This window comes from Mytilinidion resinicola (assembly GCF_010093595.1).
Source record: "Mytilinidion resinicola strain CBS 304.34 unplaced genomic scaffold BDZ99scaffold_5, whole genome shotgun sequence".
In the NCBI taxonomy this organism is placed as follows: Eukaryota; Fungi; Ascomycota; class Dothideomycetes; order Mytilinidiales; family Mytilinidiaceae; genus Mytilinidion; species Mytilinidion resinicola.
Window position 1 is genome coordinate 271,084 of NW_022985441.1, and position 26,536 is coordinate 297,619.

The 26,536-nt window shown below is 54.9% G+C and overlaps 12 protein-coding genes across 12 annotated transcripts; 7 read left to right on the forward strand and 5 right to left on the reverse strand.

Annotated features, from left to right (window-relative positions):
- Nucleotides 1-254: 254 nt before the first annotated feature.
- On the forward strand, nucleotides 255-1,867 carry BDZ99DRAFT_517155 (uncharacterized protein; the record flags this gene model as incomplete). The annotated part of the gene is made up of 3 exons (XM_033725145.1): nucleotides 255-549; nucleotides 655-1,129; nucleotides 1,762-1,867. The coding sequence occupies 3 exons, from the start codon at nucleotides 255-257 to the stop codon at nucleotides 1,865-1,867; spliced, it is 876 nt and encodes a 291-aa protein (XP_033579809.1).
- A 3,931-nt stretch (nucleotides 1,868-5,798) lies between these two features.
- BDZ99DRAFT_460206 (uncharacterized protein) lies at nucleotides 5,799-7,518 on the forward strand. Its single transcript, XM_033719334.1, has one exon. The coding sequence runs from the start codon at nucleotides 6,157-6,159 to the stop codon at nucleotides 7,066-7,068; it is 912 nt and encodes a 303-aa protein (XP_033579810.1). The 5' UTR covers nucleotides 5,799-6,156; the 3' UTR covers nucleotides 7,069-7,518.
- Nucleotides 7,519-7,918: 400 nt separating this feature from the next.
- On the forward strand, nucleotides 7,919-9,301 carry BDZ99DRAFT_496000 (uncharacterized protein; the record flags this gene model as incomplete). The annotated part of the gene is made up of 1 exon (XM_033723416.1): nucleotides 7,919-9,301. Exon 1 carries the CDS (start codon nucleotides 8,012-8,014, stop codon nucleotides 9,299-9,301), a length of 1,290 nt encoding a protein of 429 aa, XP_033579811.1. The 5' UTR covers nucleotides 7,919-8,011.
- A 343-nt stretch (nucleotides 9,302-9,644) lies between these two features.
- Nucleotides 9,645-12,172, reverse strand: BDZ99DRAFT_568162 (uncharacterized protein; the record flags this gene model as incomplete). The annotated part of the gene is made up of 3 exons (XM_033727758.1): nucleotides 9,645-11,473; nucleotides 11,522-11,698; nucleotides 11,773-12,172. 3 exons carry the CDS (start codon nucleotides 12,170-12,172, stop codon nucleotides 9,645-9,647), a joined length of 2,406 nt encoding a protein of 801 aa, XP_033579812.1.
- An 818-nt stretch (nucleotides 12,173-12,990) lies between these two features.
- Nucleotides 12,991-15,823, reverse strand: BDZ99DRAFT_473613 (RNA-binding domain-containing protein; the record flags this gene model as incomplete). The annotated part of the gene is made up of 4 exons (XM_033721844.1): nucleotides 12,991-14,229; nucleotides 14,282-14,554; nucleotides 14,749-15,534; nucleotides 15,596-15,823. The coding sequence occupies 4 exons, from the start codon at nucleotides 15,821-15,823 to the stop codon at nucleotides 12,991-12,993; spliced, it is 2,526 nt and encodes an 841-aa protein (XP_033579813.1).
- Nucleotides 15,824-16,112: 289 nt separating this feature from the next.
- On the forward strand, nucleotides 16,113-17,157 carry BDZ99DRAFT_460207 (dynein light chain type 1). Its single transcript, XM_033719335.1, has 7 exons — nucleotides 16,113-16,175; nucleotides 16,238-16,260; nucleotides 16,315-16,348; nucleotides 16,411-16,445; nucleotides 16,526-16,552; nucleotides 16,610-16,679; nucleotides 16,732-17,157. Exons 1-7 carry the CDS (start codon nucleotides 16,151-16,153, stop codon nucleotides 16,794-16,796), a joined length of 279 nt encoding a protein of 92 aa, XP_033579814.1. The 5' UTR covers nucleotides 16,113-16,150; the 3' UTR covers nucleotides 16,797-17,157.
- Nucleotides 17,158-17,294: 137 nt separating this feature from the next.
- Nucleotides 17,295-17,914, forward strand: BDZ99DRAFT_460210 (uncharacterized protein; the record flags this gene model as incomplete). Its single annotated transcript, XM_033719336.1, has 4 exons — nucleotides 17,295-17,455; nucleotides 17,514-17,601; nucleotides 17,658-17,715; nucleotides 17,775-17,914. Exons 1-4 carry the CDS (start codon nucleotides 17,425-17,427, stop codon nucleotides 17,910-17,912), a joined length of 315 nt encoding a protein of 104 aa, XP_033579815.1. The 5' UTR covers nucleotides 17,295-17,424.
- Nucleotides 17,915-18,374: 460 nt separating this feature from the next.
- BDZ99DRAFT_460212 (RNA polymerase Rpc34) lies at nucleotides 18,375-19,853 on the forward strand. Its single transcript, XM_033719337.1, has 2 exons — nucleotides 18,375-18,774; nucleotides 18,831-19,853. The coding sequence occupies exons 1-2, from the start codon at nucleotides 18,518-18,520 to the stop codon at nucleotides 19,672-19,674; spliced, it is 1,101 nt and encodes a 366-aa protein (XP_033579816.1). The 5' UTR covers nucleotides 18,375-18,517; the 3' UTR covers nucleotides 19,675-19,853.
- Nucleotides 19,854-19,887: 34 nt separating this feature from the next.
- Nucleotides 19,888-20,915, reverse strand: BDZ99DRAFT_460213 (uncharacterized protein). The gene has a single exon (XM_033719338.1). The coding sequence runs from the start codon at nucleotides 20,497-20,499 to the stop codon at nucleotides 20,287-20,289; it is 213 nt and encodes a 70-aa protein (XP_033579817.1). The 5' UTR covers nucleotides 20,500-20,915; the 3' UTR covers nucleotides 19,888-20,286.
- Nucleotides 20,916-21,082: 167 nt separating this feature from the next.
- BDZ99DRAFT_555794 (uncharacterized protein) lies at nucleotides 21,083-22,370 on the forward strand (the record flags this gene model as incomplete). The annotated part of the gene is made up of 2 exons (XM_033727164.1): nucleotides 21,083-21,142; nucleotides 21,195-22,370. The coding sequence occupies 2 exons, from the start codon at nucleotides 21,083-21,085 to the stop codon at nucleotides 22,137-22,139; spliced, it is 1,005 nt and encodes a 334-aa protein (XP_033579818.1). The 3' UTR covers nucleotides 22,140-22,370.
- BDZ99DRAFT_460214 (uncharacterized protein) lies at nucleotides 22,294-23,417 on the reverse strand. The gene is made up of 2 exons (XM_033719339.1): nucleotides 22,727-23,417; nucleotides 22,294-22,661 (listed from the first exon to the last, which is right to left on the reverse strand). The coding sequence occupies exons 1-2, from the start codon at nucleotides 23,303-23,305 to the stop codon at nucleotides 22,470-22,472; spliced, it is 771 nt and encodes a 256-aa protein (XP_033579819.1). The 5' UTR covers nucleotides 23,306-23,417; the 3' UTR covers nucleotides 22,294-22,469.
- An 84-nt stretch (nucleotides 23,418-23,501) lies between these two features.
- On the reverse strand, nucleotides 23,502-24,914 carry BDZ99DRAFT_555798 (uncharacterized protein). Its single transcript, XM_033727165.1, has 2 exons — nucleotides 24,595-24,914; nucleotides 23,502-24,527 (listed from the first exon to the last, which is right to left on the reverse strand). The coding sequence occupies exons 1-2, from the start codon at nucleotides 24,646-24,648 to the stop codon at nucleotides 23,979-23,981; spliced, it is 603 nt and encodes a 200-aa protein (XP_033579820.1). The 5' UTR covers nucleotides 24,649-24,914; the 3' UTR covers nucleotides 23,502-23,978.
- Between the last annotated feature and the right edge of the window lie 1,622 nt (nucleotides 24,915-26,536).

The following is a 26,536-nucleotide window of genomic DNA, read 5'->3' on the forward strand; positions in this document are numbered from 1 at the left end:
TGCCAAGAAATCTTGACGTCCCACCTTTCTTTCATGAACCATCGTGACGTTCTCCATGACCTCCCTCCTCGCCTTGGTCCCCTCTTACTCTCCCTGCCTTTACAGCTGCATACATGTGCGATGACGAACACGTTTGTGCATCACCCCCAGCAACCATACCAACGTACCAATAAGCTCTACCCACCTTGAACCGCCACCAGCATCTACTCAGAACTCCCTCATCCCTCATCACCAACCGCGCACACCCCAAAAAAATGTCCGGCTTCCTATCCCAGCAACCCCTCACACCCCCCGCCTCCTCCATCGCCGCCTCCTCCACCCTCCACTCCCCGCTCCCCCACCCCCGCGCCCAGCCGCTCAAACGCGGCGGCACCAAAGAATCCGAGTTCATCCACTACGTCGACGCCACGCTCCTCCTCGTGCAGCGGCGATGGGCGAAGCGCGCCTTCACCGACGAGCTGGCGGGCCGAGTCAAGGGGTACCACAGCTTCCGCAGCGCGGCGCGGGATCTGAATGATTTAGTCGATGTGGTGTGGGTGTCTGCGACGCGTACGCCACCCTCCTGCCCTCCCCATTCCTAGCTACGAGTTTTCCGTGGCTTGTTATGCTGCTGCTGTTGTTGGGGCGAGCTGAACTAATGCGGATCGTTCGCAGCGAGTTTCCAGATCCCGTACTTGCTGAGCATCGCGCTGCTGCTCACGGAGTTCCTGCCGTCGTTCCCCGCGGCGCCGGGGAGCATGTTTGGGCTGCTGGAGAAGCTGGACCAGGCGTTTGCGGCGCTGCTGGTTGGAAGGGATCCGGAGACTGGGGAGGTGTTGCCGGGGATTGCGGCGAGGGGGGTTAGCACGACGGAGAAGATTCGGATGAAGAGTTTGGTGGAGCGGACGAGGGTGGTGGTTGTGGAGGTGATGGCGAGGCGGCATGGTGGTGGGGGGGAGGAGACGGATGTTGATGATGGGGCTATGGATGTGGATGTGGATACTGAGGAGGATGGGGAAGGTAGATGGGGCGAAGGGGAAGGGGATGAGGAGGACGAGTGGGAGATGGCGATAGGTAGGGTGTATGAGCAGACGATTGGGGAGTTGGGGGAGAGTGTTGAGGGACCGCCTATTGGGATTATCACGAATGGGTGAGAGGAGGGTTCGTATCGTGATGACATGAGAGCTCGGCTTGATGAATTTATGGTTATGGAGGTCTGGTATGAATCTTTGAGCCATGTGATGATGGCTAGTTTTGATTTCTTTAAATCTTGAACGCGCTTTCTAGCGTGCTCTGGCTGGTAGAGAACTATGCCGATGAGACACCGTGGTGACCGGATGGTTTTGAACGGTAAATGGCTCTATTCCCTAAAAGAAAAGTTTGGGAGCTCCATCCTCTACGACCGTGAGAAACTCTATTTCCTAGATACAGAAAGAAGTTTTCTCTTGGCCGTCGGAAGTCTCAATTCTCAAGGCTTGAAGGGTTTGTTTCTTTCAGTCCGTAGTAAGTGCTCCGTTTCTTATAACGAGAGAAGGTATAATAATATTTCGCGATGTTTCTCCCCTCAATTATGGTCACGTGACTATACACTCCGACCACCACGTTGCGAAGTACAGTAAGGTGAGCTGGATAAGATGAACTTATTATGTATGGTAAGATGGAATAAATCTATCCGGCCAACTAAATGACTCCTGTAAGGTAAGATGATTTTATTATTTGAGGTGAGGTGAGTACCTCTATATATTTCGAACATTTTGAGGACCATCCAACTAACTCGACCAGCAGCTCAATTGGCCTCCTCCCCCTCCGAGTGAGCACCGAGCCAATCGAACCGACCGACGCCGCCAACTCGTCTGACCACCAGGACCGCATTCGAGCCCCCCAGTGAGCACTGGCTGGGTGGTTTAAATGTGGACCCCAGTACTTTCGGGAATTGTCCTTACGGCATGTAGCTCTGTTTGGAGAGCATGGCTTGGGCACGGAGAAAATATTAAAGTCTTTCTACACCCTCCACCGAGGAGGGTGGTGTTTTGCTCCTTGGATGTTATTTTTTTTAATTCTTTGGGGTGAGGAGCGCGGTGAGATGATGCTATGCTGCAGTGCCTTTATTCAATTAGAGCAGAGACCTCAGATGCCATTTGTAAAGCCGTGGCGCTCGCTCGTTTTTCCACAGCATCACGAAAAGGAAGAGATTCGAATTCGGCCAAATTTTTCTCATGCCACTGACTTCTGCGCTCATGCTTGCTGCCTGCCCGCTCTCGGGTCCTAATACCGTTCTGCCGTAGAGCCACATCTCCTGTTGGTGCCCGACGCGGTGCTTCTATCTCCGATGACGTCAAGGTCTGTTTATCATTTCTGAGGTCTTGCAGATAGAGTAGAAGACGGGCATTGAGAGCATCTCCGTACGCGTTACCAAGCTATGGCCGGGAATCAAGATCATCACTGGCACGAGATAATGCATTGACTGGGTTGGGTTTCCTCCATTTCGTCTCAAGGAAGGTGCGAGAGCCCACGACCTCACCTTAGACTTTCGACAACAACCGGCCCTCCGCGCTACTTCCACACTCTTCAACACCACGCGAGCGTCATCGTCCTTCCTTCCACCGGCCATAGGCCTCTTCTGTCGCTCCTTACACGCTCCTCCTGTCCGACACCATGCCACGCTATCACTGCGTCAAAGCGAACGTCCAACTCTGCGCCGCTAGCCTCAGGGCTGCCACCACCCCGGAACCGACCACACGCAAAGGGCCGGTGTCAAATCAGTACGCTGATAAGGCGGAGAAAGTGCTACGCGAAGGGCGAATACTAGCGGAGACTGTCGTAGGCGTTCCGCTAGACAATGGAGAGGATGGTGGCCGCGTCCACTTTCTGGGGAAGCATGGCAACATGCCGTTCCTTATGGTCCACGCCGGCGCTGGCCTATTCGGGGACGGCCTTGGTCAAGAGATTCATACCACACGAGCCTCAGAACGGCGTTGGAGTAACACCGTGAAGACGATATTGATGTCGCCAGCTTCGTGCGAAGGGGACAGTAAAGGAGATAAAGACAAGGACGGGCCACAAGACGATGCTAGACCTGTCTCGATCACTACACGTAGCAGGCAATCTATCAATAGCATTCCCGCGGCTTCCCCCGACACCGTGCTGTCTCCGCAAGCACTGTGTCTCCAGGTCTACATCAGCCCTGAGACTTTCCTCTTCGACCCAATGGCACCTGTCAAGCATACAAACCGAGATATCAAAATCGACGTCTTCTTCAACGGTGTCTTTGCCAATTCTGGATTCATCCCTGGCCGAGACCGTCATATGTACACCTGCCCGATCGGCGCTGTCTTTTCAGGCGAGCGGTTCCACTACTTGATGGAGCGGCCCTGGGTTATAGTCCCGCCTGGACAAGAAGCCGATGGCTCGCTGCGAGGAACCATCAAGAAGTCAAAGGCTTTGAGCAGTGTCACGACGGAAGAGCGCTGGAGCCAGATTGGGGCAGCGTTGTTGGCTGAGGCTAACATCCTCGGATATAACAAGCGTGGCGACAGACCTCCGTCAGGGGATTACCTAGAGAGTTTGGCGAACATGAAGATGCCGAGTGCAGTGGAGGCTATGCAAAAACCCGGAGGACCAAAGTTTGGCGTGATTGATGTATATGGCCTCTCTATACTATATGCTTGCGGATTAAGAAGCTCCGGACTGACCTTGTTCTAGGTTATCATTTCGGTCGGACAAGGGCACAAAAATTCCAACGTTGCTCATTACATACAGGAACCTACTCGATTCAAAGACGATAAATTCAAGTCTCTTGCTGAAGGCCGGGAGATTGAGATAAAGGTTAAGCAGGGCGTAGTGGATGAGACTGTACTAGACCCCATTCAACCAGATACCCAGGCAGATCCAACACCGGAGCAAGCCCAGTCTACGCAGATCTTGTCATCTAATCACATTATTCAGACCCCAGGCCTTCATCCAGACAAAGAAGGTTCACCACCATCGTTCCTGCGCGGCTTTCTGCCATCGTCATCCTTTAGCGACTACTACCCGAGCCCTGATGAGGATGGCCGCCATAGACGAGGACAAATGCGAATGGGGACATTGGGCAGTAAAGGGGCGGTTGCCTCTCAGTCGGTTGAAGGTCCCGAACCTGCCAGAGCTTCTTCATATCGTCGCTCTTCTCTCACAAATCCACCCCTCAACATGTCGCTCCGATCTGGACGGAACAGTTCAGCCCAGCCGGCAAGTTCTGTGGACCTCATGCCCCCTCCTTTGGCTCCTGCCTCTTTCTTTGCCTCAAGTAGTCCAAACAAGCGTAGGCGTAGCTCGCTTCCTACATCAGATGGCAGAAACAACAAACGGCAACGAGTTTCGGAGAGAATCAGCATGGCTAGACCGACGGTGGAGCCAATCACTCCTTTGCTAATTCCAGCTACACCACCTTCTTCACTTGCTATTTCTCGCCGAGGCGTCTTCATTGGGATCGCAAGTCCTACCGCAATCCCAGAATTAACGTTACCATCTACGGCCAGGTCCGATCGCAAAGATGGAAAGATTTTCATCGAGAACGATCCTTTCGAGCCGCGGATCCAGTTGCCATCGTTCACCAACCCCCTTTCAAACCCTTCTGGACTGCCACTCGGCCTCTCCGGAATGCCTTTCGGCGCCAGAACTGCAACAAACCTATTCGCCTACAGTTCAGCTCCTCGAAAAAGCGTTGTTCTCCACCGTGTGGTCATCAGAGCAGGCCAGAGGACCGTAGTAGACAAGTTCCTGACGACAGGCTACCGTCTTCCGTTGCATATGCCGAACACGTCCCCGACCAAACCGCCTCCACCTCCTCGTCGTTCGTCGCGAATCCAGAGATCGGAGACTCCTGGCTTTGGTGCCTATGTGGATCCCTCGGCGAAACGCAGCGGTGCTCCACGAGGCTCAAATAACGATCCCGCAACCCCTCCTCCATCATCTTCTCCGTTGAAAAACGCAAAAGGTCGATATTCCAAACCCGCTAAGCCTGCCACCGGGGTGGTGCCAACACCCACGCACTTGCTGTCGCAAATTCAAGCAAGACAAAGTTCGGATATTCCGCCGGCTGAGTCCGCGAAGATGGACCAAGTGGTTAGGAATGTTGCGCAGCAGACGAGCCAGGATATGTGGGGTTTAGCAGTCACAGCTCCGCAGAACGGTGGCTTTTCGCCATATCAGACCTATCAAGGATATGGAGCTATTCCGCAGCGGACAGGTCAGAACATGTGGGGACTGATGGCCCAAAGCGGTGGAGGTCCAGCACCTCAGGCCCATGAGGGAGTAGGGGTTTCACCGCAGCAGACGCACTCATACGCATGGGGCACGACAGCGCCCTTTGGCCGGAGCAGTGGCGGTATACCCCAGCAGACGTATCAGGGACTAGCAGCTCCACCACTTCAAATACCAGGAGCTCTACCAAAACAGAGACTGGGCGCTTCAACTCAGCAGTTCGATCTAAGTGGTGCCAACTCTCTCGACGCGTCTGATCAACTAATGACGGAGGATTCAGCGCTTGAATGGCTTGAATCCACGAAGCCGTCGCGACGCGACAGTGCTTTGGAAGCAGCAGGAGTAGAGGGCTTGCTCAAGCGGGCTGCACAATCGAAGACGCAGAGCACCTTGATACCAGATATTCAAGCCTTCGGAAACCGGTCACGTTTTCAACGCCAAATGGATGGTTCTTCTGAGGATCTAATGCTCCGAGAGCTTCTCGAAGGGCAGAGCCAGTTGCCTCAAGACTTTTACAAGCAAACTGCGAATTCGGAGGAGCGGAGAGACATGATGCGTGGGGTTCAGCATGCCGTTCAGAAATCTAGTTCTCCATGGCAACTAGATGGCTCCAGTGAAGATCTCCAAAAGTTTCTCGAGTTGTCTAACCCGGTAGTGCCTGGGGTGTCCGCCATTGAAATAGCTGCAGCCCGGGATCGACGCAAGCGTGATGCCGAATCAAAGAAGCGTAAAAACACAATGGAGGGGATGCAAGGCTTCGTACAGCCGTCTGGTTCTCTACGGCAATTGGATGGGCCTGATGATGGTGACTTCATACAGCAATTGAACCAGGCAGCGGGCTTTCCATTGCAGCAACCTGGTCAAAGATGGGGCACTATCGTACCACGATTGCCCGAACCGATTGATCCTGGTCTCGTGCAGGAATCAAGCCAAACGATGCGCACTTCTCTCCAGCAAACCGACCAGGGGAGGGGGACTTCTCTGCAGCAACCAGGTCTGTCTATTGGTATGCGTGTCTTGCAGCCCCCAACCCAGACGGTCGGCAATCCGCTACAGCAATCTAATCAGAGACAAAATATATCATCCAGGCAGCTGAGTGGCAGTACCAACATCACTGCTCAATCAAATGTCCCAAATCTGGATCATGGGAACGTGCAGACCGAAGCCAGGGCTAGTGCGGTGCGCCGAATGAGGAATCCCAATCCTCAAGACACTATCCAAGTCAGACCTAGGATCAGCAGCGCTCCAAATCCAACGGCTTATGGCCCAACACTTCTTCCCAGCCCACTGATTAACACACCGACTTCAGTACCTAGCCGTTTGGTTCCAAAGGCCCGCGAGTCGCTTGGAAGTGATGACTCGACACTGTCGTCAGGTCCATCGCATGTCTCGACGCCGGTGGATATGCAATTCTCTCCTACTGCGCACGTGAACGGGAAAGAGAAAGAGAAGAGCGGTACCCATCTACCTAGGCTGCAAACACATCCACACTCGCCGCTCTCATCAGCTCCCTCGAACCCCACGACGCCCCAGGATATGGGATTCACCATTCCCGCACAGGCAGAAGGAATGGAAAAGGAGATAGGGGAGGCCACCGAAATATCCAAACCGCCACCACCGCCTCAGACACAAGTCTCGACTCGGAGAACTAGCGTCCAGTCCATCACTGACTACGCGCCTTTTGACCCGGCGTTGCTGAGCCAGGACTGCGTCATCACTTATGCGAAGGCAGGTCCGTGGAACGTGGCGCCGACAGCTGGAGAGGCAGTTAGACAGGTGAGAGGTGCGAAAGGTGGAGTATTTCGGGAGGAGGAGATCGTGTTTGGGGTGAGGTTTCTAGTGGGCTGAGTTTTCAGGTGAGTAACGGGCGTGGAACTAGATTGGAGCTAGGGAATGATCTTGCGGGGGTGAGACTATGGAGATGCAATCATGAGAAGGGTTCAATGATCTGAGATCAGATTGCGTGTCACTGTAAAAGCACTTGTAATCCGGGGAAAACTTGATTTTGGAGCAAAAGCAGAGGCAGATAGTAGCCAATACAGAGTTCAAGTGGCTTCACTTGTTTCTCTATGTGACGTTGCTTGGAACTTTGGGAGTATTTCACCGAGTATTCCCTTCAACACGGCCTGCTGTGACGAACGGTCGCTTCTATCCGTGTGATAGCCTGGCACGCGGGGAATGAAAAAGGTGGCACTCCACGCGTGAATGCCGCTGCTTGGGCTGCTTCAATGCATTTTCAGAACTCTATGCGGGATGAAAGCTCGTTAGTCTAGGCTATGTGGAAACTTGTTGAAGCACTTCAAGCAGTGGTAGACAGGTGCACCACCGAGACAGCCTGGTTGATGAGTATCAAGGCATACACACTATATCTGTGCTCGTGTACGCTTGCCTATCGCCGCCTCAGGTCCTCCCGTATGCTATTGTCATCCTTGAAATAGTAGGCGTGACGGATAGGGCATCTGATTAGCCCATACCCTCGATCCAACTTACAATCCACCACCATTTACTCCATCCACCGTCAAACAGCTCCCAGCTCTGCCATGACTAGGCGTAAGACGCCCGGTGCCTCCCGTGTTTCCACGCTCGGCCCGCTCCGCACAAACATGGAGGACCTGCCGTCTTTCTTACCCCGGGTGATGCAGATCAAACCAGCACCCCACCTCAGCCTTCTTCTCAGTCCAGGTTCCAGCCTCATACATACACCAGCGTAGGCACCAACACTCATTCATATCCTACTTTCTTACCAAGCCTGATTACCTCGCCCCTACCGGGCTTCGGAAGATACAAAAAGATGGAGGTCCAATCTTCCTTCGGCAGCCAGAACTCCACCAGCGCCCCGCCGCCATCCATGGATCCAGCACGCAGGGGCTCAGTCCCCGGCACTCCAGCCCTCCTCCAGAACCTCCTCAGCATCGACGACTTCGAGAAACAGCACGAAGCCGCCGTCGCCGCCGCCGCCGCATCCCGCGCCCAATCCACCCCGAAATCCAACCCTCAACCAGGCTCCGCGGCGGCGGTGCCCCAACCCATCCCCATCTCCACCCGCTCCTCCGTAAACACCCAGCTCTTCTTCCAGCGCTGCCAGGCGCTCGCCATCCTGCAGCCCGCCTTCTCCTTCGACGGCGACGCCTCTCTCCCCGCCTGGTCCTGCACCCTCACCCTGCACGCCGGGGGCCAAGCCCACAGCCTCACCACCACCGGCGTCTGCACCTCCAAGAAAGAAGCCAAAGAAGCCGCCGCGACCCTCGGCCTCGGCCTCATCGCCGCCCTCGAAGCCGCCGGCACGCTGGCCACCCCGTCCAAAGCTACCAAAAAACGCACCCCGACCCCCACTCTCCCCTCCTCCTCTACCACTACCCCCACTGAACCGGACGAGCCACAGGAAAACTACATAGGCATCCTCACGGAGTTCTGCCAGGGCGCCAAGCTCCCCGCGTCCGTCTTCGCCGAGTTCAGAACGGGGACCTGCTTCTCCGCCGAGCTGGCGCTGGAGAGCCATCGGCCCGGCGCGCCGTTCGGCGGGCGCGGCGTCCTCCATTCATCCAAGAAAGCGGCGCGTGCGGCTGCTGCGAAAGAGGCTGTGCTCTGGCTGAGAGAGAAGGGGCAGCTGCCCGCGGTGCACGAGCCCGCGGCCGCGAGGAAGCGGAAAGCGGCTGCGTCGTCGGAGGATGCAGTGCAGCTGTCTGCGGGCGGGGCGAGTGGAGGTTCGGCGGCGCGGGTGCTGGCACTTGCCGCAGAGCTGGGCTTACCGCAGCCGGTGTATCGGTGGGCCGAGGCGAGTGAGCTGGCGCCGGGGCTGTGGACGGTGAGTAGTTTGTTCCCCGGGAGTGTAGGGGTCGGGGGCGAGCATGGGGTGGTCGCGACGGCGAGGCATGTGTTTGGGAAGAAGGCGGCGCGGGAGGAGTGTGCGCGGTTGACGGCTGTGGAGCTGGAGGGGGTGTTGGAGAGGCGGAGGGGATTAGTAGGGAGGGTGTTGGGGGTGAAGAGGGTGGAAAAGGAAAAGGGGAGCGGCGACGGGGAGGGAAAGGGGGAGGTGGAGATTGGAGAGGGGGGTGAGGATGAGGAGTATCATTCTTGTTAGAGCCCGTGAAGAGAGATGTAGGGGGCATTTGGTTTGCAGGGTGTCAGGGGCTCATTCTTTACTGGAGACACGACAGTGGAAGCATAACGAGCATGATCTTCACTTCGGGTATTCATTGCACACAAGAACAGTATTTGGAAAGCTTGGTAGATCATAGAGGTCTGAACGAGCGATGCCTCGAGTATTATGGGTATTACGGCCGATAACGTCGTAGCTATCGGAACAGATAGCTTCTATCAAAAACAGCGCCAATATCAGAATGAGATCCAAGATCATTACCCCCATTACCCCTTTCTCCCTCCTCTTCCTGAACCTGTAAGCAATCTCACAGTAGACCGCGGAATCAATAGCCCCCAATCCCCCCATGATGCCCGCGCCCATCAAACCCATCCTCCCGCCCCTGCCCCTGACTACCCTCCTCCTCCTCCTTAACACTCCCCTCCTCCCCCGTCTCCTCCGCAAACGGACTCTGCAGCTTCCACAACCCGCCCCCCTCACCCCCCCCCCCCGCCTCATGCCCCCCCGCCGCATCCAGCCCCTGCTGCCCATGCTCCTGGCCAACACCCCCATGCGGCGGCTGCGTCTCACACCCCTCCAGCCGCTCCATCAGCTCCTGATAAGTGCCCCACGGCCGCGCAAACGCACTCTCGACCGTGAAGAGATCCGTGTGACTGCCGGCATTATGCTGTTGCCCATGCCCTCCGCCCCCAGCCTCGGGCCGCGCAAACCCGCCAAGCGGCGCGTTGTAGACGCCGCCGCCGCCGACGTCGAGCTCGTGATACCCCGGCAGGTCGATCGCCGGCTCGAGGTGGATGCTGATGCTCCCGCCCGTGAAGTCGAGCTCGTTGTGGCTCATGCCCCCGCCCACCCCGCCTACCCCTCCTCCTCCTCCTCCTCCAACGACGCTGAAGTTGTGGTCGCTTTGAGACTGGTGCTGCGTTGGGGGGGGCAGGTCGATGCTCGAGTCGTACGAGTGCGTCAGGCTCGGCAGGCCCTGGGAGCCCGAGTGCGCAGGATACGACGCCAGCGCGAACGCGCCGTGCAGCGCCACGGCGGAGAGCGCGTCGAGGTCGAACTGGGCGTGGTGGTGCTGCGCGCCGCCCGCGTCGGGGAGGGCGAGGTGGTCGTAGAGCGGGTGCTGCTGCTGCTGGTGGTGCGGCGGGAGGTCAAACGAGAGGGCCGGGTACGCGGTGGGCGGGTGCTGGGACACGGGGTAGAGCTCTTCCACCATCGTCCCCGGTATCGCGGGCTGGACGGCGAGGACCTGCTGCGTCTGATGCTGCTGCTGGTGTTGTGCAGGGCTGTACACGACACTCCGCCAGACGGCCCTGCCCTCCTCGCGGCGGTGCGTCTGCGAGAAGCGCCACAGGATCGCGGCCACGCGCACGGGGTTCTCGCCGCCTTTGGGTACAGCGAAGATCTCCTGCGTGGCGGTGAGCCGCTCCAAGCTCGCGCGCACCTGCGCCTCCATCTTGGCGCGCTCGGCCGCGTCGTGGTGAGCCTGCGCGCGGCGGAGGAGGGTGTTGAGGCTGTGGATTTTCTGCGCCCAGAACTTGCTGCAGAAGGGGACGGTGAAGTGGGCGGGCAGGCCGCTGTTGTAGCCCAGCTCCGCGTCGGGCTCGAGCGTGTTGATTTTGGTGGCGGAGCTGGGGCGCGTGGCCGAGGCGGCGCTGAAGAGGCTGGTGCGGGCCACGAATGCGGAGAAGTTGGCGTGGTAGGCTTCTCCCCGCAGCTCGAGCTGGATGGCGAGCTCGGCGTCTTTGGGGAGCGTGTCGGTCATGACGGAGATGGAGGCGTCGCACACGATGATGTCGCAGTCTGCGAAGCGGTCCAGGGGGACGTGGGAGAGGGTGGGGTAGAGGGTGCGCCAGTGGCGGGTGTCGTGGACGTGGACGTCTGGGAGTTTTGGGGAAGTGTCTTTGGGGAACTTGGTGAAGGTGTAGATGTGCTTGGGGGGGTCTTCTTGGGTGTCTCGGACGTACATCTCGAAGTCGTAGGGGGTGAAGTAGCGGTTAGAGGTGGCCGTTCGGAAGTCTGGCTGGAAGCTGAATTGCGTTGACGGTTGACGGTGTCTGGCCGAGTTTGCAGCATGGCGACTATGAGCAGTGCTTCCATGTCCAGCGGCATGACGAGGGCGGTAGCTGAGGTCATCCTTGGACATGTATTTGAGTACTAGGTGATGTTAGTGGAGCGACAAGCCAGCGGAGAAGGTAAACTCACCAAGTGGTTCATCCTTGAGCTTGTCTTTCAGGACTTGGATATGACTGGAAACTTGTTTTCTCGTTCGTGCCTCGCCGGTATCCTTCTCTATCGAGTCTGCCACCAGTTCATTTCGACCGCGAGGTTTGCCATCTAGCAGAAGCTTTCGCCGACCCATAGGTTCATATTTCACTAGCCCTGTAACGTTTCTCAACATCCGTCTATTAAAGTGCTAAATGGACGACAACTTCAGTGTGAAAACGTGAACGAACCTCTGAAGAACGCATACTCCATATGCTCCGGCCACTTCACGAGTTCGCGGGTATCCTTAGTTGGCTTATCTCGATACTTGCAATACGCCCCGCATCGCTGCAGCAGTCGCCATACTTTTTGAGTCTCACGGTTTATCTGCTCCTCGGACTTGCAGTCAGGGTGGGAGGCGATGCCACCGTGGTGCGAGCTAACGTAAGTCGAGATGCCGTTCCTGTATAGGTTCTCGACTGGAGACGCTGGGAAATACTTCCTCCTCGCCGTGATGTCTGAGTCAAGGTATTCATGCTGCCGGTTGCCACATCGTTCCTGCAAGACTCGACCTGTCACGGCTCGACTGGAGAAGCTGTCAAACGCTGGAGCATTCGATGGCAGCACGCACGAATGACGACGCAGTTCCATGAGGTTGGGAATGCGATGGATGCTAAGAATGAGCGGCTGAGGTAAGAATGTCTGATAGCTGTTGGAGTGAACACGGTGGGCGAGTCAAATGTTGAAGGAACGTAGAGAGTTGGGCTAAGGAATGACTTGATGAAGCATAGAAGAAATGTAGGCGGGGAGAGGGGATGCACGAGAGCACCACGTCTTGTTTATAATGAGTTCTAGACACCCAGTCAGGAGAGGAGGTGCTGCCTAACCATTGCGGTTAAGGTTACCATCGAGACGATCGACACCAGGCTACATAATCTTGCGTCTATACGACTCTCTAATTACTACACTCATCCTCCCTATCATGGAATGCCAGGCTGCCCTCTATTAGGCACGACTAGCAAGGGCTAGAGGGGCTGCCGTCTTCTCAACCCATCTCTCATTGGCCTTTTCCCGAGGAGACCTCACAGTGGTGGGCCAGGGATGGGTGGCGGGGGAATGCTTTTGCAGCGGCCCGGAATTCTGGCGAATGTAAACAAGCTACAGGTTACAAGCGTCAATGTGTATCTGACTGATGTCTTGCGCGGTCGAGACATATTCAGCAAGGCAGCGAGACGCGCAAGACCGAGCGTGTGCCTGATAAGCTGTCGGTCACGAGCAAGCCACCTGAAGAAGGGCTAAATTATGAGATCGTGCCGGCCGCGTAACCCGTATACCGATATTTGAAAGGAAGGGGCACTGTTGAGCCTGGATATAGTCCGCGTCGTGAAAAAGTGGGGGATGCAAGGAGGATTCTAGGGCGCCACTTGATAGTGCCGCGCTGCAAATTATACTGTACACCCTTGCTACATTTAAGCTTCATCCAGATCGTCGTTGCCTGACACATTAAACTTCTTTCGTCCCGTGTCGGTGAGTTTTCGCAGCGCAACTTTGTTGACTTGCGAGCCAACTTTCTTTTGCATCTTTTCAAGCTCTGCCTCTGCATCCTCACCCTCCTCTTCCGCGTAATCGAGCACAAGGCGACGACCGAGGAGATGCGTATTTCGTAGAGCATCCAAACAGTTTTCGGCTTCTCGTGGGGTGCTGAACTGAGCAAAGGCGAAACCTCTTGTTCGAGAATCGAATCGTTTTGGCACCCGGACTGACCGAAGTTGGCCATACGTGGCGAGCAGGGCACGAATATCCTTTTTGTCAGTTTCGAATGGCAAGTTTTTGATGACAATCTTTGTCTGCTTCCCGGCGCCTTTCTTAGTCTTGTCCTCTTTGCGACGCTCTTCAGCGGCATCGTGCCCTTTGTGTGATGCTCGGACAAGCAAATTGTGATCATCAAGAAGGTAATCAGTCATCGCTACTTGTGCCGCTGCTGCTTGATCTTTGGTGCGGAATTCCAAGAAACCATATCCCATACTCAAGACTCCACGCTTGGGGTCGACTTTCGTTTTGACTTTGGCGGACAAGAATCCGTCCAAAGTTGAAAACGCTTCTGTGAGACGCTCGCTCGTGGTAGAGAAGTTTAGATTTCGCACAAACAGCGTGGAGGTGTCGGCCGCTTCAGGCGATGGGTCTTCCTTTTGGAGCAAGTCAGTGGCAGACAGTTTACTTGGCTGTCCCTTCTTTGAATCGACGGTCGCAGCCTGAATTTCCGTGGTAGCACCGAGTGAAGGAGGTGGCTTGGAGAAAAGGTCCTTCGGCGCTTTTTCAAGAAATAGAATCGAGTCCTTTACTTTACGATAGGAGAGCTTCCCAAACGCCTTTTTTGCGTCTGGGGCATTCATATACTCGACAATAGCGAGAGTACCGCTTGGAGGGAGCAGAAACCTCGTAATTGGACCATACTCCGCGAAGAGCTCTCTGATCTGGCTACCACTGCCGTATGGGAAATTCTTTATTAGAATAGCCTTATCTCCTCTCTCTCGCTTCTTGAAGGATTCCAAGTCAATTCCGTTCTCAGTAAAGTACGCCCTAGTCTCTGAAATGAGGTGAGTTTCGGCTTGAGCTTGCTTCACACCAGCGTTGGACGAGGTAGGGTCAAGGAGATCAGATTTTCGAACACCCAATCGGTCGGCAATGGAAGACAGAACGGAATCTTGCTGCGAAATGTTAGCTCCTGTTCTAGAATATATCATATCACAGCAGACGTACGTTCATGTACAGCGAATTCCATTGGAATGTTTGCCTATCCGCAGAAGCCTTCTTTTGAATCTTTTTCTGCATTTTGAGTGGAAGCTTCGAGATTTCAAACTCGTCCAACTTCGTTTCCCGCTTTGCGTCGGCAGGGAGGACATGAAGCAAGCGGCCCTGGAAAGTCTTCTTGTCTTTCTCGCGGTAGGCTTTGACAGCATCTTCGGGATTGGTAAACTGGACGTATGCAAATCCCTTCCCTTGGCCCGTAGCCGCGACCACCGGGACGTGAACCTGATCAAAGCATGTCAGTGACTTCCTTCTGGACTTGACAATTGATTCTGCAGGATCCTTGGGCCTTTGGTTTCAGAATACGAGACGCATCTACTAAAATAGTCTCCCTGGTAACATCATTTGCAGAGCATAAGATGTCCCTATCAGGAAGTTCATCATATAAGGGGATACAAAGAAACTGAAGTCGCGCTCACCTCTCCAATTTCCCCAAACGCCGCGAAATCCTTTCGAAGTTCCTCTTCGATATTTTCGCCGCTGGGTAGTTGTATAGCGTAGCCTAGATTCCGTAGATACAACCGACCAGTAGACAGTATTTTAGTTTCATTCGCATCTTCGCCATCGTCTTCATCGGCTCCGTTCTGCTCATCTAGGAGGGTAGAGGCTGTGACTTCGGCGGCGCCACTTTCGATAACCTCAACTACATCCAGTTGCTGTGTTGGAGCTGTCGCATCGCCAGGTCTCGCAGCGTCATCTCCGTTGTCTTCGAGATCCAGTAGCCTCTTTTTGCGTGAACGGAGCCAGTCGGCATCGGAGACCGGTCCGTCTGGCATCGCTCGTATAGGTGCCTCATGAACAGGTTGAATGTCTAGCCTCTCATCGTGTCCATCTCGTTGGGGCTTCCTGATAGCTAGCGGAGAGTCGGAGTTTTTCTTGGGCCCCTCTGAAGGTGCAGAGTTCTTCGACTTCTGCGCCACGACTTGATACTCGTCGTCGCTTTCGGCGGCATCAACGCTGGGAAGTGCTTCGGATGTTGCGAATGCCGCTTCCACAGTCCTCTTTTTCAGTTTTGAAGCTGGTTGCATGGCATGCAGAAACTCCTCAAGCTTTGGGTTGGACGGTTGCAATTGGGCGTCTTGGCCGGGCCTCTTGCGCTTCAATGCATTCTCAATAGGGGGCCCATTGCTTCCACTGAGCTTTGGTTGGAACGGACCATCGTTTGCGGACCGACCCTTTGACTTCGGCGGCGGTTGATCGGAGATCTGTTGAAGAAAATTTCGTATTAGCTCGAGCGTAGGTCCAGAAAGACTGGAGGCTGCTCACAGGACGAGCGATCTCGACGTACAGCCTGGACGTCCTGAGGAACGCCTTGTTGAAGTATTTGACGGCTCTGGCAGCGTCTTCCGGGGATTTGTAGCCCACATAGCCAATCCGGCGGTGGGGCAGCACCTTTGCGTCGGTGATGGGCTGCTGGGAGGAGAAGTAACGCTTGAACTCGTCCTCAGTGATGGCGGGCGGGAGGCCTCGAACGAAGATGCGCGACGAGGCCATGGCGCTGCGGGTGGGTGCAATTTGTTGTCGCGAATGAAGTCGCGAAACGCTGGGCAGTCGTGGCAGTCCTCAGCGACAGTTTTGTCGAATAGGGCTTGGCAGAATTCGAGGCTGCTGTGCTACTTTTGCGGGGGGCTGGAGGCGGCGCCAAACGGCCTCACATGTCCCTCCTCGACCGCGCACCCCCGAGAGCAGGCGGCAGCTCACTCACTAACTCCCACGACATTCACCCCTTCGGCCTGCCGCTCCTGCGCATCCTCTCTCCCGCCCGTGCCCATGAATTCTCCCTCGTCGCTGTCTATCAAATCTGCCCCGCGGTCTGCCAATATGGATTCCAAGGAGAAGCCTGAAGGTCAGCTCCGCGGTCTGCCTCAGCGCGTGGCCTGTAACATTTGCTAACACCACCAGCTACAGCGCAAATCAAGTCTGCGGACATGGTATGATCTATGCTCACTGAAGTACCCAGCACGTCTGACAATTGCCGGGAACAGAGCGAAGAAATGCAGCAGGAAGCCGTCGAAGTTGGTATGTAATCGTCCGCAGTCGCATTCCGCTCGCCATTCATGAAGGCTAACTACGTCAAACAGCCCAAGAAGCCATGGAAAAGTACAACATCGAGAAGGTATGGCTTCCGTTGCCGCATGCGCGTGTTTCACGGCTCTGTCGTCGTCCAACTCAACAAAGCTCTAACGCATTGAATAGGATATTGCGCAGTACATCAAGAAGGAGGTGAGCCAAGCACAGTCTACCTTGCACATCGAGGACAGTCAGCTTACAATGAGCCAGTTCGATAGCCGCAAGGGTGCCACCTGGCATTGTATCGTGGGGAGGAACTTTGGAAGCTTCGTCACACATGGTGCGCCACCTTCGATGGCATTCCCTCTAAGCATACGCTGACACGCCCTCAGAAACGAAGCACTTCATTTACTTCTACCTGGGCCACTGTGCCATTCTGCTCTTCAAGACGCAGTAGAGGCGGCGTTCGGCGTTCAAAAAGCGGTCGACGGGCTGTCGCACGGACGAATTACGATATGGGAGACGACCTGACGCTGCACATGGGACAACGGCATCACGAGCCCGACGAGCCACTACGACTGGTTGATGATGGTAATGAGCGTCGACGAAGCTAGGGTTACTTGGCAATACCATTATACTCCACTTCTCTCTGCGATATCACTCTCGATTCACGGGCGCTTACAGTTGGACTTCATGTTGGGATATGGTTGGAAAGCGTTATGGCAGAAATTGCACTATTTGTTCCACACGTGAGCGACTACTAGGACTGTAATTAGCACCTAATAATTGGAGTCGTACATCACATTACAAAGGTACCGTTTGAAGGTCCCTCTCACCGGCTGAGGTCCCGTCTCCCGTCTCTACCCAGGTTTCTTCGCCTTTCTGCTGCGCCACACTGCGCCACGTCTTGGAATTGAAGACGGTCACTTTGGTCCTCGGCTCGCCATAGCACCAAGACAAACGGCCGCGTAACATCTTCGCGGCGTGACAACCCATCCACGCATCCCCAAATTCATTCACCTCCCTCGCCACCGACCTGCACGTTAATCCTCGGCACCTATTCCACAAAGCTCCTACGAATCACTATGTGTCTCGTCTTCACTTGCGGCAATCACAGTAAACGCGAAACCCTCGAAAGACGTAGCAGCATCAACGCTAACGTGATCCCGCGCAGCTTTCCAAAGCCGCCTGGAAGGCGCCGAAAACCTCACAGTACAATGTCAGAACTGTGGTAACCAGAGTGGCCACGTCTACAAGCGCTGGTACGGCTCCGTCCCAACGCTTCGCGACGCTTGCGACTAACAAGTTTGCGCTCTAGGCAATGGTTCACCTTCTGCTTCGTCCCTCTAATACCGTACTCTGTGAAGCCTTGGCATGTAAGTATTGGAATTATAGCTATTCCGGCGACATAGAATTCGTGCTAACGATGATCTAGGAAGTCGGTTGCCACATCTGTAATTTCTACCAGGACATCAAATATCGACCCGACGTGCAAGCGCAGCTCGGAAACGGTGAAGCGGGCCTCCCAATGCATAACCAGCCTGGGGCACCACCGCTGGCGCAATACAAATAGGGCGATGTGAGTACTTTGCGGGACTTGGGGCTCGCGGTACTTGACATCTGAAGGTTGATGCGTCGCAGCGGTTGCGTAATGGGAGTATCGGCGATGAAATTTATACTTGGGTACGGATTGCACGGCATTTCCAGGGGGACATGCCCTCTTTCTATCCAGAATACGTGGCAATGGGTTCCGAGCAGGTTAATGCATCTGAATAAGGCGTTTGGGGACCTGCTTGTAACAATACCCAGGATTGGTAGTCTTAAAAGCTACAAAATGGGCGTACTGGCTCTCGTAGCCCTTTCTATGAACAATAGTATAGTTACTACTATGTACAGTAGAACGAAGCTACTATTCATATAATAATCTATGAGAAGGATTTGTGGACCTGATTGGCTCGTGGCTGGGTACCTGGAGGCGGGACGAAACCCCGCCAAAAAGTTCTCAGTCATATTCACCAACGAGCTTCACTCCCACGCCCATTTCATTCCCACACGTTTCTCTCCTCTCTCCATCCCTCCTGATGCGTATACGGTGACCTCACGCCTCCAGCTGACGGCGACGTCCTTCCTCCGTCAGTCCAGACCTCTTCGCCGACGACATCGCGAAGCTCGCCCACGATGGCGACGCCACAATCTCCCACCATGCCCACCAAGGCTTCGAACATCAGTAAACTCGACCAGCTCTACGAAAAATGCGCCGCGCAGCCCCCCGATACCGTCTTTCACCAACGCGACCTGGCCGACATGCAGGTCACTGACGACAGCAATGGGCTTCTGCTCATCATCCAGCAGATGGTCGCGTCCTGGTTGATGCTGACTCTACAATGGGATGGAGCACCATGCTGGAGGATCCGCCCACGAGAGGTAGCAGCGGCGTAAGTGCGATGAGGATACTTGGACCACTGCTTCAGAGCTGACATGCGTACCATAGCCTTAGGTCAATGGCGAAAGACGAGCGCGAAATCTACCTCGCTATTGAAGCAACAGGCACGCAAGCCATCTGGACCAAGAGCCTCAAATCGAGAACAGGCCAGACCAGCCAAGCGGTGCTGAACAAAACTCTCAAACACCTCGAGGCCAAGGGCCTGGTCAAGTGCATCAGCAACATCAAGTTCCCCACCCGCAAATACTACATCCTCACCGGCCTCGAAGCCTCGGAGGACATTGTCGGCGGCCCCTGGCATGGCGACGGCGAGCTCGACCTTGACCTCATCGATGCCATCTCCGAGATCGTCGTCAGGTACGTCGAAAAAGAGAGCTGGGTGGAGCAGAAGAGCGCCGTCAACAGACTCGCTCTGGCTAAGAAGCGCGCCGCTGTCCTCAAAGCGCAAGACATTGCTGCTTCCAATGAGCCTGAGAGCATCCCCGACATCGAGAGCACCCCGCCGCTCTTCCGTCCTTATCTGGGCCAGCACAGCTTTCCTCTCATTCCACAGCCTGCCGGTTATAAGCACTACCCGACTTGCGCCTCGATCCTCGACCACATCGTGGGTTCTGGCCTTCTGAACAACCTCACGCTGCAAGAGCCAGATCTACAGCAACTGCTAGACAACATGGTGTTTGACGGAAAGTTGGAACGAATGGGTGCGATGGGCTACCGGACGGTTCGCGGCGCAAGTGCCGACGCAAGAGGAGGTGACGATATCGGCATTGGCAACGGCTTCACTGAGGCTCCGTGTGGAAGATGTCCCGTATTCTCTATCTGTGAAGAAGGGGGTCCAGTGAACGCTACATCTTGCGTGTACTTCACGGACTGGCTTTCAAGAAATATATGAGCCTTGAGGTGCCTTGGATTTTTATCGGGTGTGGGCGGCGTTTGGTCATCTTTAACCTTATTTGGATTGCATAGAATGGTGTCTAGGGCTCGTCTACGGATAGCATTGGGGTGCGTTGGAATGCTCGCTATATACCAAAAACCGTCAGCTCGTGAGTAGATGAATATATTACCTTAAAGTCTTATGGTTTTGTATAATTTTCCTGTCGACTATGCCAGGCTTGCTGTTGACGCATGCATCGCAGGTAGGGGGGTGGGAAAGCGGCCCCATTTCATCTATTCTTCGTCCTGACTCTTTGCGGTTGATCTCTTCTGATGTGAGACTGTTTGTTCTTCGCTCCTCGAAGATGACATGTCTTTTGAAAACATAGCCGTCCGATCCGACTAGCGTATAAATGCTTCGCGAAGAGCCGAGCGTTTTTGATGATTTCTACAGACGCGGCGTGTATAGGGAGTGTATCACGCCAGATGCGAGCAGAGCCAAAGCGGGCGAGGCCAGCTGCCGGGGATATTGAGGCGGCGATTAGAAGGTATCAGCCGTGGAAATCACAAAAACCGGGTTCCGCGGGATATGTTTGCCAGAGCATGAGTCGCGAGGTGGAGGCAAACGAAGCTAGGAGCCTTGTAGATTGAGGACTTGCTCGTATCGCGAGCACTTCTCGCTTTCGTACTGTTCTAGCCAAGTCTCAAAGATCAACAACACGTCTGCAAAACCTGACAGACATGAGTCACACGATAAAACAAGCAATGGTACAACTCTCGCCGAGAACTGGATCAGGCTTAGGGACCACAATATCCTGGAAACACGAAAGTCGTCCAATAGCATTTCGGTCGATCTCCCGTGGACCCTCGACAAGGGTAAGATGTTTCAAGTCTTTTTACAGCTCTGAAACGGCGTCTACTAGGGTTGATTGGAACGAAGTTGGGAAGAAAGGAAAAATCATACATAAAGGAAAATTCCCACAGAAGGGCTGTAGATAAGATTATTTATCTAGCTGAGGAAGATTAGACGTTGTCCAGGTCTTCGGAACCCTAGGGTCGGATCATCTTTTTTCTATGGACCCTGATTAGAAAGGAGTGCTGCAATTGGGTTCTTTTGACTTGGTGATGTGATGGAATTGCTCCGTCACAGGAACTAGATATGTGATGTGCGTGCATGAGGATAGATGGTGAGACTTAGGAGGTAACAAGTTGAGAGCACTCTGGAGTAGCTTCGTGAAAATGATGATGGGAGAGAAGTGTGAACAGCGTCGAGTTGGGATATAAACTGTCATGAAATGCATCGATTTGGATCCAGCAGCTCTTTTCTTTTCATCTCAACACTCTCTTTTCGATTCGTTCGACCAATAGACTTCTCTTCTTGTACCCTCGTTATCAAACTTTACCGTTCAACGGAGGAATTAGCAAACATGGTTGCCAAAGTCCAGCAACTCTCCAAGGGAGACACGGAGAAGAAAACCCCCACCCAGGTCAGTCCTCATCCTCAGCCTATCCCCACCATACACCTCTCATACTTAATAGGTTCCCGAGAACAAGCCACTCGCCTACCACGCGTATACCATCTGGCTATTCGCCCGCCGCGACATCGCCTCAATCGTCCTTCCGGAAACCTGCTTCGGCATCTTCAGCGCCCTCGCGGGCCCCCTTCTGACCACCAACCCCCACCCCACTGTCCTTTCCATCATCTCCCGCATCCCCCTCGTGCTTATCTGGAACTGGCTCAACGTCCTCCTCTTCGGCATCGCCAACCAACGCCTCCCCCAATCCGTCCTCGAGGACTCCATCAACAAATCCTGGCGCCCCCTCCCAGCGGGCCGCCTCACCCAAACCGACGCCCGCCGCCTCCTGCTCGCCGTGATCCCCGCCGTCTTCGCCGCGAGCTGGCTCCTCGGCGGCATGCCCGAGACGGTGGCGCTCATGGTGCTGACGTGGATGTACAACGACCTCGGCGCCGCCGACGAGCACTTCCATGTGCGCAACCTGATCAACGCCTGCGGCTTCATGTGCTACAGCTCGGGCGCGACGACGGTGGCCGCGGGATACCGGCGCTACGCACTCAACAGCACGGCGTACACATGGATCGGCATGATCGGCGCGATTGTGCTGTCGTCGCTGTCGCTGCAGGACCTGCCGGACGTCGAGGGCGATGCGGCCACGGGCCGGCTGACGCTGCCGCTGCTGCATGGCGATGCCGTCGCGCGGTGGGCGATTGCGGTGCCCGTGCTCCTGTGGTCGCTCGTCTGTCCCGCGTTTTGGCAGCTGAGCTGGCCCGGGTGGTTGGTGTCGGGTGGGTTTGGGGCGCTGGTGGCGTTCAGGGTGTTGCTGAAGAGGGGAGTCGTGGCGGATAAGGTTAGTTGGAAGCTGTGGTGTTTGTGGACGGCGGTGTTGTATTCGCTGCCGCTTTTCAAGAATGGCAGCGCGTTGGTGGAGTGCGGGCTGGGCCTGATCAAGGGTATGGGGTTCTGAAGGGGTTTGAGGCTCTGGAATAGCAGTTAGGAGGTCGGTACGTTCGCGCGCTGGTTCTGCTGGATTGCTTTCTAGGAGAGCTTCAACCCTTGTGAGAAGAAATGTCTGCACTAGATCGACAGGCACACACATAGATTGTAGATCTTACTTTCAAGAATTTTGGGCAGTTCAAACTCATTCCTTTCGTAGATGCTCATTTGTTTAGATAGAATTACAAAGAGTTGAATTATAGACTCGCTATGCGGAAATATGCGGTTGATATGCAGTTTTGTCAATGAAAAGTATTTCCTGTCTCATACATTGTCATCTGGTCATCAAAGATGGACGGTCTCACGACCTTTTCTCGAGCTTCGGAGGCTTCTTTCGAGCCTTCTCTGGGTTCTCGGGGGTCTGAGAAGATGCCTCGTCCTTCCGGTGATTTCGCACCTCGATTTTGCGCGGCGTTTTCTTAGGCTTTGGCTGCGATGGAGGTGGTTGATCGGGCTCTGGTTGGTTCGCCCCTTCTTGAGCCATCGGAGAGTCCTGATGAGATTCAGCATTCGGCTGTAAGCATAAAAACTCCTTCGACCTGTGCTTCTTTGACTCACCTCTCTTACCGAATCCTCGTCTCCCTCTGGTATCTCAATCTTTTCCCCATTTGATGCCCTATACATGTCTCCATTCTCTACCTTAACCTCTTCCCCATCAGGGAGATTCAGCTTCTCCCCACCTGGGATCTTGATCTGCTTCCCATCCGGCAACTTCAGCCACGGCCCGTGTATGACGCCCGTCCCCGCTCCAATCAGTATCCCCAACCCCGTCGTTGGAATCGCTGCGATGCCTCCCACAAGCGTTCCAACCACTGCGCCAAGACCCATGCCCACGCCGGCGCCTATGCCTCCACCGCCAAAACCACCCTGCCAGGCGCCACTCTGGAGCCGTTGGGCCGCTTTCCCCAGACTCTTCGCCTTCTTTTCGCACTCGCGAAGCTCTTTGAGTGCCTTTTCCTTGGCTTCCGGGTCGACGGCTTCATCGACGCGTCGCTTGGCTTCCTCGGCGCCTTTCTGCGCGTCGACGGCTTGCTGGGCGTACTCGGCGGCTTGGTTGAGCTGCTTCTCTACTTGCTGCTGGCTCATGTGGGAGGGATTGAGTTTGGAGACCATGCTTGCGGGATTCCACGACGACATGATGCCGCACTGGAAGTTATTGTGAGGATGTCGGATGGGGAAAGACTACAGGCTGCTGGGGGCTTTGTTGATGCGAAATGTGGTGAAGTTGGAAAACGCGATGCGAGATGACGTCCGCAGCTAGATGGTTTGGGAAGCTTGGGGTTCGGCCTTGTGGCCTCCCACCTCCTTGCGTAGATCTTCCTCGTGACATGCCCTTGCACCTTTCAGCATTTTCATTTCCACCCCCTCACTGTCTTCATCTCCACCATCTTCATTGCTAATCCTTCGTAATATTGCAAAGGCGAAGGGACTGCATCGACGCGTCGACTGGCCTGTCGATCCCGAAACGCCGGCGCGCTCAACGCGCGCACTATTGCAATACCTAGGTACCTTGTCACGAAAATCCATACTCGTTTGCCATTGCATGAGGCGCCTTATAGTATTTCCAGCATTCCGCGTCCGAGAGGATCTCAGCATTTTCGACATTCAGTAAACTCGCCAGGCTACCCCAGACAGCGTCGGTAAGGTGTACGCAGTTTGGAAGTGTTCTCGCTGCCCGCCGGTTCTACCATAACATTAGGAGAGTGTGCGGATATCTATGACAAGGCGTGTAGAAGAGTTGGCTCGATGGGAAGTCTCGCGGAACATATTCATGTACTCAATACATCCCATTCCTCGACATTCACCTTCCTCACAAGCTCCCCGCATAGTCATACACAACCGTCGCAGTCTTCACATCCTTCCCCTTCCGCGCCACCAAATTCCTCACATGCCGCCTCTCCTTCTTGCCCTCAACCTCCACCTCCGTAAACCCCCAGACCTGCCAGCAAGTCCACCCCTTCTTATCACTGAGAACCACAAAATCCACCGCGTCCGCCGTCTCCATCTCCGCCCCCCACCCCTTCTTCAAAAACTCCACATCCGCGTCCTGCGTCCCCTCCGGCCCATCTTCTCTCTTCAACTCTGCCACTTTAGCCCAGCGCGTGCGCCCCTTCTGCTCCCCGAAGACGTAGTCCGACTGCGGCCGCCACTCGCCGTCCACCGTGCGGAGCTCCGGGAAGCCTTTGAGGCCGCCCGTGCCCATCTGATCGAGGTCGATGTGGGCGATTTCGGGCTTGTGGGCGTCGGGGTACTGCTTTATGTGCAGCGTGACGGTCGCCACGCTGACGGCTTTGCGGAGGAGCCAGCCAACGCCTTGCAGCGCGAGGACGTCGCTCATGTCGGTGGAGAGGCTTTTGCTCTGCGAGGACGAGTGAGAAGTGCTCAACATGCAGGCTAAGAGTAATGATAGGAAGAGGCGAGCATACCATGACCCATTTGCCACTGAGATCCTTCGTCGATGCGGAATCTGGAGCAGCCATTTTTGCTAGGATTGATTGCTAGTAGCGATGCGTCAAAACTGGGAGTATGTAAAGAGTTGGGAGAAAAACAAAGTCTCCTCAGACAAGCCCGGTTTCTGTGGTCTTATACGACAACGCACTTCATTCCCCTATTGAAAGATCCGGCACACTGTACTAAGGTACAATGTCAGCGTCTGCCTGTCAGTCTCCTGCATGACGGTTTTAAATCCAAATAAGCAGCTACCCACCATTCCGGCAGCCGGAATCTAGCCAATCCGCCACATCCTAGCGTCCGAGCCGGGGAGGAACTCCAGGGCCTTCCCCCGCAGCTCTGAAACACCAGGTTTGTGAAACGATGAAGTCGGAAGTTGACAGCTAAGGCTCTAGGGCTTGGTATTTGGATGTTGGTGAGGTTTTGTCAGACAGTGCTGTTTCGTTGTCCTCTATCGTCGTCCATACTTTAGGTACTTTTCACGGCCCAGAAAACTGACAATGCAAGATGTTTTTCGACGTAGGGAGTAGTTGAAAGATGCAAGCTGGCATTACTATCGCTGGGCATTCATCAAGAACAGGCCTCCAGTTGACCCAGGACTAACACCGCTCATCACCGGTTGGGTCTGTAATTCCCGGGGAACGCAGGGTACGGTGTGGAAGGGTACATAAGGTGTGTTTTCCATGTGTGTATAACGGATAGGATATCTGTTTGTCATGTTGATTGCCTTGCCATTTGTCGTCGTGGTAACGTGACAGCGCGTCCTTTCACGTGCCATTCACGTCCGCCCGCCATTCTTCGACTATATAAACCCCCTCAACCCCCAAACCACTCCTCAACGGAGGAGAGTGTCCACAGAAGTTCAAAATCACCCATGGATATGACCGATGGAGATGTCTGTAGAGTGAAACGAGCCATGCTAGTATACAATGGCTCCTCGGGTGGGCGAGATCATCCACACTCTCATCGACCTCCCATGGTTGCTAGGGTTGAGTGTGGGCTTGGTGGATTAACAACAACAACTGTGAGACGCGATGGAGCGTGACTCGAGTTGGGGGGGTTCAGGGCTTGGACTGTTCTCAACCATGAAGCAGTAGTGGTGGAGTTGGTGTCGCGCGGGTGGTACTATGAGGCGATGGTGATGCTCATCTCTCCCTCCTTCTAATCAACATAAAGGCTTAGCAGCGCTGGTGGAGTACCTACATTTCGCCCATGTCGCCTTCGCCCAACCTCCACCATCTATCCTAATCGATACCCAGTCTCAGAACTTCAGAACTCCGCACACCACCATCAGCAGTACGACTTCCCACCAAACCCCAGCGCCATTTCCGTGCTGCGCTATGCGAACTCAGTCCACCACACACTCCCCACCCCACTCGTGATAGGCCAATCGGGTGTATTTTACACAAATCCCACACCATGATGACATAGTCTTGAAGATTTCACCTCAAAACTTGCTCAACCCACTCTCTGCTCCTTCATAATTTGCGAGCGACGAAACAGTGCCCTTTATACCCCGTCGAGTAAGAGGTATTCGAGGCACACGTGATAGCAACGTGACATAGGCGTACATGGCGGTGTGGCTCGGTGCTGGTATTGGACTGTGCTCTAGCGTGCTGGCAAGGAGCTCTTCGAGGTTAGTGTAACTGTCATTTCCATCGGGGTGAGAATCGGAGGCCCGCGGCGAAGTGATAGGGCGAGGAGGTGGGAATCTGGGTTAAGGAATCAGGTTAGCAGGCAGGTAGTAGTGAGGGGTACTCCGAGATGGAGAACGTTCCAGTGGGCATCGGTTGGAGCGGAGTGCGATTCAGACCCCCGAGGCAGACTGGGAGTGAGAGAGCGTGAGAATCAGACCCACGAATCCCACTTCCGTATCACAGCTCGTATCCAGAGGCCAAGGGTTTCCCACAGCCCCAT

Excerpts from the sequence above, each read along its gene's own strand:
- BDZ99DRAFT_460206 (XM_033719334.1), top strand. The coding sequence starts at position 6,157 with ATGCGCACTTCTCTCCAGCAAACCGACCAGGGGAGGGGGACTTCTCTG.
- BDZ99DRAFT_460207 (XM_033719335.1), top strand. The coding sequence starts at position 16,151 with ATGGATTCCAAGGAGAAGCCTGAAG. Across the intron at positions 16,176-16,237 it reads TTCCAAGGAGAAGCCTGAAG|CGCAAATCAAGTCTGCGGAC; the intron begins GTCAGCTCCGCG and ends CACCAGCTACAG. Across the intron at positions 16,261-16,314 it reads AAATCAAGTCTGCGGACATG|AGCGAAGAAATGCAGCAGGA; the intron begins GTATGATCTATG and ends TGCCGGGAACAG.
- BDZ99DRAFT_460212 (XM_033719337.1), top strand. The coding sequence starts at position 18,518 with ATGGCGACGCCACAATCTCCCACCATGCCCACCAAGGCTTCGAACATC. Across the intron at positions 18,775-18,830 it reads CCACGAGAGGTAGCAGCGGC|CCTTAGGTCAATGGCGAAAG; the intron begins GTAAGTGCGATG and ends TGCGTACCATAG.
- BDZ99DRAFT_460213 (XM_033719338.1), bottom strand. The coding sequence starts at position 20,499 with ATGCTATTGGACGACTTTCGTGTTTCCAGGATATTGTGGTCCCTAAGC.
- BDZ99DRAFT_460214 (XM_033719339.1), bottom strand. The coding sequence starts at position 23,305 with ATGTCGTCGTGGAATCCCGCAAGCATGGTCTCCAAACTCAATCCCTCC. Across the intron at positions 22,662-22,726 it reads ACGAGGATTCGGTAAGAGAG|GACTCTCCGATGGCTCAAGA; the intron begins GTGAGTCAAAGA and ends GAATCTCATCAG.
- BDZ99DRAFT_555798 (XM_033727165.1), bottom strand. The coding sequence starts at position 24,648 with ATGGCTGCTCCAGATTCCGCATCGACGAAGGATCTCAGTGGCAAATGG. Across the intron at positions 24,528-24,594 it reads TCAGTGGCAAATGGGTCATG|AGCAAAAGCCTCTCCACCGA; the intron begins GTATGCTCGCCT and ends TCGTCCTCGCAG.